The following is a 9,298-nucleotide window of genomic DNA, read 5'->3' on the forward strand; positions in this document are numbered from 1 at the left end:
GGGGGAGGGGGTTCAAAATGTTTTGTACTTTTTCGAGTTCCAATTTCAAGTCGATAGACGGTCGGTCATCTTATCATGTCAGAAGTGATAATTTCTCAAAACAAAAGAGTAACAAAAGGTAACCTTAAAACATCTCAGGCGATAAAAAAAAAATAGTCGTACATTTACAATGAACCAGAAATCACCACTTTTTGACCGTGCAGAATTTTTTTTCAGATATTCCGAATAATTTAAAACAAATTTATAATTTTAATACGATATCTAATCTAACATAACTAGAACAGATTGGTAAGGACGTCAACTGTAATATATTTCATTAAAACCCTAACTGAATCATTTTTAGCAATAGCCCCAGGATTTTTTTAGCGATGTCAAATTTTGGTCGACGAAGGTCTTAATCTATTACTAGTATCTTTTTTTTATACATAAAATATTTTTGGCCTTTAAAATATCACGGAATAAGAATCCAAATATAAAATGAGATAGTCATCGGACCTGCAATGTTCGGCAACAATTTCATGCTTGGGAAATCATGGTATTCATATTCCATTACTATGGAACGCCTATAGAACGCCAAATTAACTGTAGAAGTACATTTTTTCGCGTGGTATTAATTTACGCTATGTACGCGGTCACAAATTTTCCGTGGAAATTTGTCCAAGCGTACTTAATATAAACGTGAGGCATATAGTGACATTCTAAGAAATCAGCGTCATTTTCTACCCGCGGATTAAACAGATATTGAGAATCCGTGGAATTATAACCCCGTGGAAAAAAGTACGTCTATAGTATTCAAATAATTGTACCTATCTTCTAATAATTGTACCTATCTTTAAATGAATTGTACTTATCTTCAGATGAATTGTACCTATCTTTAAATAAATTGTACCTATCTTCAAATGAATTAGAGAAAGGTACAATTCAATTATACCTATCTTTAATTCATTTGAAGATATGTACAACTGATTTGAAGATAAGTACAAAAGCAACAATGAATTAGAGATAGGTATAATTGATTTAAAGATAGGTACAATTCAATTGAACCTATCTTTAATTACTAAGATATTGGCAATAATAACTACTCCCTTTATCATACGTCATTTCTGGTTATGTCTTTGGGTTCGCTTTAGGTCTATGGTCTAACCGGATACATACGAGGGCTGTTCGGAAATTATTGAGACATTTTGTATATTTTTCTTTCTAATGAACTTTTTTCGGTGAAAATTTGCATATACGAGGGTTGATCCAAAAGTTCGTGGAATTTCTTCATATTTCATTTATTTTTCAGTGAAATCGGATGAAAATTACAAAAGAAAATATAGACACTTGATGAATATAGACACTTGATGAATATTTTAAATTAAAAAAAGATTTTAAATTTCTTTGATAGTAACTTCATGGCAGTTGCCATAGAAACGGTTGTTTCTTGCGGGGGAGACATTGTTTATTATCATTTCAATTCTTTATAAGTAAAATGAGAATAAAACCGCCCTATGTGGTATATAAAAGGAAAATTATGTCATTATTACGATTGCCTGATATTTTTTAAACCTTTGTGTGAGAGTTTTACTGATTTTACTGGATATTTAGTTTATAAGTTGATAATTTATTGCTCATCTTTAAGTTGTTAGTTAACGTCAAAATTTGGTCAAGTGACACGTTTTTTTGAAAGTCGTGGGAGGATCATTTTTAATCCTTAAGCGCCTTTATTATAGACATAGGCTTGGGAAAAATGCATCTAGTTACTGGTTTTCCAGTGGCATAAGAAATTTATAGAAAAATAGAACTTCCATGGACATTGATTAAAAAAGTCTGGTCGCTTTTTAGAGGCTCTGTTTCAATAGCAAGATATCCCCCTAGACAAATTTAAAGCCTTAATGGGCGTTGTCGGCTGCCGTTCTGATCTTGACATTGCTACTGAAATTGGAATCTCATATGGAAAGATGGGTAGTATTTTGAAATATGAGAAAAAAATGAAGATAATGTGTGGTGACCACAAGAGAGATCCAGGCTTATTATTGAGAAAAAAATGTGTGAAAAAGACAGCATTTTGTAGAATTACGTATGATAATTGGACATTTGGGCGACATGCTTCTATAACGTGACGTGACATCTCTAACTTGACGTTAGTGAAAATCTCCCCCGGGTTTCCCAAATCCAATTTTAGAAACTCGTGTGACCTTATTGGTGACTGAAAAAAGTGGTGAAATTTTCCAATATTGTTGCATTATGACTCTATATTATGAATATGCCTATTGACTGATTTCATCAAATCACGATAAAATTTTAGAAAGAAATTCCACGAACTTTTGGATCAACCCTCGTACGTTGGACAAACATTAAGAATTCATAAAAGCAAGACATATTTTACAAATATTAAATTTCTTTTCTTCAGTTGTATATAAATGTGTCAATGGTAGGGGTACCTGGCGCAGTCACGAAGTCAGGTTTTGAAAATATGTACATGTAACATCAACATTCAAACCCCCGATCACGATGTACCCATAATAAGAGCGAAAATAATTTAATTTAAGCATATAATTTTTCACTTGACTTCATGTTGTGAAGTTTGTCAAAATGGAAAATGAAATACGGAGAATATTAAGAAAATTAAGCACGGTAAAGAAATCTGATAACTACGACAAAATGGATTTTGACGTTAAGGCGGAGCAGCTAGTGACCTAAAATGTTGTGTAGCGTTATTTAGAACTCTTTTCCAGACTGGCCAACCTGCTAAAACAATAACAAGGAAAAAACACGTCTAAGGATTTGTTATCTCATTGATATCTATATATATATATTTTTTCTGATCAATAATTCAACCAGAGTAAAATCAAAAGCTCACTGCAGACGACCATCAATTTTTAACGTAACAGAATTCATAACGTTGACCTACATTGCAAAGAAATCGGCACTAGAAAATTTTACACTGGTGTAGCAACAGCACACATTTTTTGATTTAAATGATAACAATTGAAAAAAATAAAAACTTGAATTTTGTAACGACTTATATAAGGAAACACTGAAAAAAGGATTTAATGCTTTCTGATTGTTTCACATGGAAAAAGACTTTGCTGACTTATTTAAATATGAGGTCGTAATGCTGTTCCAGGTCGACAGACATATGCATCTTTAAAATTTCACTGAAACATTATAAATTGTCCTATGAGGATCATAGAAAACTTGCATAATTCTCTTTATTTGTTCTTTATAAAATATCTATAAACATTGACAATAAATTTAGCCCTGCTCGTTAAGAAGTTATAGTAAATGTCTCAATAATTTCCGAACAGCCCTCGTACATGTGTATTTTATTAAATATATAATGCCTTTTGCACAATTTGAATTTGGTATGACTAGAATTGAAAAACACAAAATAACTTTAATGTATAAGGCAAATTAAAAGGGGGTGTATCATTTGTCCTTTCATCCTCGTTGTCGTCGCTCTGTAGGTTCTGTTTCCCTTCGTGTTCAATATCGTCTCCAAGGGAGCGTTCATTATTTTCAACAACACAAAACGAATTGAATCTAGGTATGATTGAATTAGAACATAACCTACTTATTCAGCCAATCAAATGCTTCCATTTCTTGAAGAAGAATTGTTTTAAAAAGAATTTTTAATATTTTAAAATATTTAACAATGAAAAAATCATTGGTTCACTTGATAATTATATGGGTGTGTCTTCATTGAGTTTTGTTCAGCACACAAAAAGAAGCTATTCAAAACCCACGTGCTGTTTATAATGATATTTAAACTTTCAAATAATCTCGTGCTAACCTGAATGGGTTGGAGTCCATTCTGAATTCGCGTGTGTTCGCTATTGATTGCGAGCTCGATATGTACAACGAGCGATCAAGTTGAGCATTATATATGACACAGTCGTGGGAGGAGTTTATTTTTAATCCATTTATTTGATTGGCCGAGGTTCTGTTCTAAGTCAGTAAGATCATATGAAGAGAAATATTCGTCACGAAGTAACTCCAATAAAACATGATAAATTCATATTTATGTACAAATCCGTTGCAATACGTGTTTTATAGAAGCTGGAACTCTCTCTCTCTCTTAAATCTTTCTTATAACTTTACAAAATTTTGTAAAAACTCATTCGCTTGCACACAGAAGGTGTCCTAAATTGACATTACAAAAATATAAAGAATTGGGCGTGCCATTCTGTAATAATTGACGTTCAAAACAGTTCAAATGAATTTGAAGATGGGTACAATTATATGAAGATAAGTACAAATATTTGAATATATGTTAATTTGGCGTTCCATACATTGCGTCACAAATCTGCCATACGTTGCACTTTGTTATCGATCGACCTATATTTAAAAGTAGATATGTCTTATGAAGGATTTGAAACTGACGAGGAAACTTTAACTTGTGCCATATGTAACCAGTTATTAAGGGAACCAAAACTTCTACCTTGCCTTCATTCAATTTGTGCTTCGTGTACAGGGTCCATATTCAATGGTTATCGAAAAACCATATACTGCCCGATATGTAGCGAGGAGTATTTTGTGTCCGATTGTGAAAGTCTACCATTGAATTACTGGTTAAAGAATGTAATTGCTTTGGTCAATATAACAAAATTTTCTGAGGGAAAATTGTGTTCTTTTTGTGAATTTTTGAATGAGAGAAATGAGTCAATAGCAAGATGTTTGACCTGTGGTGACCTTTTGTGTAAACATTGCTGGGAACATCGTCACACGTACACCACCCAAACCAGAGATCATCAAGTAGTTTCCATAGAGGACATTAAAAGTGGGAAATATTACGAGAAAATTAGATCGCAACAGAATATAATGTGTCCTGACCACAAGAAAGAGTTCTTCAGGTATTATTGCAACACCTGTAATGAACTAGTGTGTAAAGACTGTATGGTCCTGCAGCATGCAAGCCATGACTTTATTGCTCCAAAAGAGGCTAGGGCACAGACTGAACAGGATTTAGAATCAACATTAACTGAAGTCAGTGAAAATCTGTTTTCACTAAAAACTCACTATTCTGAGATGAGTAACACCTCAAAAGAAATCAAAGAAAACGAAAAAACTTTAAGGTTAAAAATTGAAACAACCTGTAACAGTATGCTAAATAAGATAACAGCCAGAAGACGATCTTTAGAGAGGGAGCTGACAAAAGCACTCAAGCCCGCTAAATCAATCATAGAAAGAAAAAGTGAAAGTATTGAAAAAAGAGTGAATAGTTTGGAAAACAGCGTTACATTTTGCAAAAATATACTAAGATATGGAACAGATTTTGAAATTCTTTCCCTCCAAAGAGTGATAAAAGATAGATTGTCGAAAATTTCTTTAAAGAAAGATTATCCTGCCGTACAAGATTGTATGGACGCGATACCGAGCTTGGTTGCTTCTTGGAATGGACCAAACATGGAACTGATTTACGATACTAATAAAATATCAAAAGAGAATCCGGATTTTTCTAAATCTTACAGTGAATGTCCAAAAGTCAAAATGGAAAATGAAATAAGGAATATATCTCAGATAACAAAAATTCCCCTCAACGAAACCTCGGATAAAGAGACTCAGTGTGATTTAATGAAAACTACCATGGAAGGTGAATCTCTTGAATGCATTTTTCTGAAATACCGTTCCCTGATAGTACTAGTACATAGCAATTATCAGCGAGCAAAACTGACAAGTATTGCCTGGATTGATGGCGAGTCTTTTGTTGCTGTTGACGAACATAATGGGACGATACAATCTTGTCCACTGTCTGGTAGAAGTGGAATGATGGGGTTATTACAAAACTGCACTGCAGTTACAGTAACCACTTGGTGCGTGGCTGTCAAAACCAGTTCTTCTTCAATTGAATTGCTTGACCACAACTTGTGTTACAAATCTACAATTGGTAGTGCCTCTGTTGTCTTAGCATGTTCGCCACGTTCTCGCATTCTTGCATTGATTTCAAGATCTATGATAACAATTGTCAAATCAGAAAATGATCAAATCAGTATAAGACTTACTGATAAATGTGGAAATTCACTGAAACTTGGGCAGCCTCGATTTGCATGCCTTCTTTCTGATGGCAAGTTTGCAATATCTGATTGGGAAAAAGACTTTGTTTACTTATTTAATGATACTGGTCAGGTTTCTCGTGAAGAGTTTTGTTACCCAGGATCAATTACCACAGATACAAATGACTATCTATACATAGCAGACTTTTACGAACACATTATAAACGTGATCAATTTTGAAGGATCATCGAGAAGAACAATACATCTCTCTCCTCACTTGTCCCACCCAAGGAGCATATCTATAAACATTGACAATAAACTTGCGGTAGCATTTGAAAATCAAGTTGCATTATTTCAACTAAAGGCTATCACTTCTCACCTGGAAGAAGAAACACGAGACAATCGACCATGCTCAGAGTTTTCATATCATTATTAAAATGTGATGAACCATTGTCAAAACTTGGTATATATAATTCATTGTTCACCCAATTTTTTTACCGTACGGTTACCTGAGGAGTGGGAGTGGTCTTAGTAATGGTGGTGTTATCTACCTGGAGACTGCAGACCCCCAATACTCAAGATGTCAAAAATCTATATACACGTAGCATTACACAGGAAGTCTGTCTTTGATAATCAAAGGTCAACATTACGTGTTTCGTGTCTAATTTTGAGTAAAACTACTTGAAATTATTCAAATATTTCAATATAAAGTCTATTTTTGTAAACTTTAGTAAACGCTGTCATCGATATCTTTGAAGAAAAAAAATATTTTAAAAATAATTTTTAATATTTTAAAATTTGTAAAATTAAAGAAAAAATCACGAGTTTAAACTACAAATCAATCATATCTATATATTTTTCTAAATAAATGTGAATATTGAAATATAAAAATATGTAACAAATCTAAAATATTCCATTTACCTACCTACCTTTACTGCGATAGAAATATTTTTTTATGATCTGGTCAAAAATGGTGTCCAAAATATTCACCGACTCCATTTTAGTGTTCGTGTGTTTACAAATTTTCTATTGTTTGCAAGATTTCTTTCATGGATCGATCATTGTTCGTTGTCTTTACCTTTTCAAAACAAATATAGACGGATGTTAGAGGAAATTCGAACTCACCAAGAGCAGTGAAGGAAAAACTTCAAGAGTACTGTGCAACAATATATTCAAGAAGTGGCGTAAATCAGATGTGGATACTTAAAATTTCCAAGGAACTTTTGAAAATTTTGAAATCACAAGATTTCACCAAAATCAACAGCTTAAAAACTTACGAATTTTCAACTTTATACAAAACCATTCCCTACGATAAATAAAGTCCAGGCTTTTTGATATCATTGACAGCTGCTTTTCAATAAAAATAGAACTCGTAAATTTACTTACCTTGTCATTGGTTATTTGCAAACTTATTTTGTTAAAAACACATTCTGATTGCACACACAAGTACTCTAAAATTGACATAAAAAAGATGCTTTTGTTTCTGATTGACAATTATAATATATGTCGTTTTCGGAGACCAGGTCTTCCAACAATCTATTGGAATTTTAATGGGTACTAGTTGCACCCAATTATTAGCAGACCTATTTTTGTATTCACATAATGCAGAATTTGTTCAAAATCTTACGCCTGAAAAAGAAAACACTTGCTGTGTCCTTCAACTGGACATGTACATATATCGGCAAGGTACATGGATTGTCAGTTAACAATGGTGATTTCCATTCCTATATCGATAATACATATCCTGGTGAGCCTGAGATAAAAGATACCACAGAGTCTGAAAAATCTGTTTCATATTTGGATATTTTACTTCAAAGAGGCGTTAATGGTATTCTAACAACCCAGCTCTATGATAAACGTGATGACTTTAACTTTTCTATCGTCAGCTTCCCTTACTTATGCAGCTATATACCTTCATCGCCTGCACACGGAGTTATACCAATATCTCAGTTGATTTGATATGCAAGAGCAATGCTCTACGTATGAACAATTTCTAAAAAGAGGTAAATTATTTACCAACAAGTTGATGAAACTAGAATTTCTGCTGTCTCGTTTAAATTCATTAATTCGTAAGTACAATGGTCGATACAATGACCTTGTCAGCAAATACAATTCATCACTGAGCCAAATGCTGACTGACGTTTTTCATACTAATTGTTAGTCCACAATTTATACACCGAATTGACGACGGATTTTTTCGTTATTTCCCGATCAGGACAAGGAGCACGCGACGGGTGGGACCGGTCGGCAGGGGATGCTCACTACTCTATGGCACCTGATCCCACCTACGAGGATTTGCAGGTCCGTGTTTGCTCTGCTCCTATTTTGTATTGTTTTATGGGCTTTTGATCTTGAACACCGTTCGTTATCTCCATGTTTCATCGTTAGAAGTACCATGCAGCCGTGAAGATTAAAAACAAATCACGAAACCAATGTTTAATTATCTACTCTCAATTATTTTTTTAAATAATACATACCAACACAGTTGGTTTTTTAACCTGCGTGTACACATGGCCGATACATGAGTTTTTAAGGCGAGACCAGGCAATTGTATCCATAACATACAGATTATCAAGTAGCACAAATAGCTGTCCTGTCAATCAAATCAGAGGCTATTGTTTTTTTTCATGATTGGCAGGCAGTTAATTATTGTTCTTGAATCGGGTAGATATTGGGGGCGTTGACGTAAAATTGGGTGTTTAAGTAATAAACAAGCAACTGACATTTTTTAGTATTTACGATACCTTGTAACTTGATTACACAGATTAGTAACTAAAGTAAAACCACGACAACCCGTCCAAACCTAACCCTGGGGATGCATAATGAACACTTTGATGCCCAGACAGAAAAAATTTCAGAATAAAAATAACGAAGATGGGGTCTTTGAAAGTGTGGCAAAGTCACTTGCACATGACTGAGCAGCAGGTGAAAAACACGAAAAATATCGAGCGAGAAAAAATGAGTTAGGAAAAACATATTAAATCCTTCAAAGGGATTAAAACAAAAAGTCAAATAAAAGAAAACAAGAGGCCCGTGGACCACAACGCTCATCTGAGTGACTTTGATCCTGCTTTTTCTTCTTCATCTAATTTTCTTACTTCCATCTTTAGTTTCACAAAACAATTTAACTACATATTTTTGGCAAAATTTAGCCCTAAGGGAGTTATGGCTATTGCGGCCCTACACCATACCCCATGATCTGAACAAACTTTAATCTCTATTATCTTTGGAAATGCGAACATAAAATTGACTACGGGGGTAATCATTGTTTTGCTAATTTTAAGAAGATATTTTTAGTTTCCTGAACATTCCCAACTAAA

At 33.7% G+C, this 9,298-nt stretch overlaps 1 protein-coding gene across 1 annotated transcript; it reads left to right on the forward strand.

Annotated features, from left to right (window-relative positions):
• Positions 1-4,332: 4,332 nt before the first annotated feature.
• LOC134233417 (E3 ubiquitin-protein ligase TRIM56-like) lies at positions 4,333-6,632 on the forward strand. Its single transcript, XM_062715383.1, has one exon. The coding sequence runs from the start codon at positions 4,342-4,344 to the stop codon at positions 6,412-6,414; it is 2,073 nt and encodes a 690-aa protein (XP_062571367.1). The 5' UTR covers positions 4,333-4,341; the 3' UTR covers positions 6,415-6,632.
• Positions 6,633-9,298: the final 2,666 nt, after the last annotated feature.

This window comes from Saccostrea cucullata, unplaced genomic scaffold, assembly GCF_032062105.1.
Source record: "Saccostrea cucullata isolate Sc308-1 unplaced genomic scaffold, CSIRO_AGI_Scuc_v1 ctg1382, whole genome shotgun sequence".
Lineage (NCBI taxonomy): Eukaryota > Metazoa > Mollusca > Bivalvia > Ostreida > Ostreidae > Saccostrea > Saccostrea cuccullata.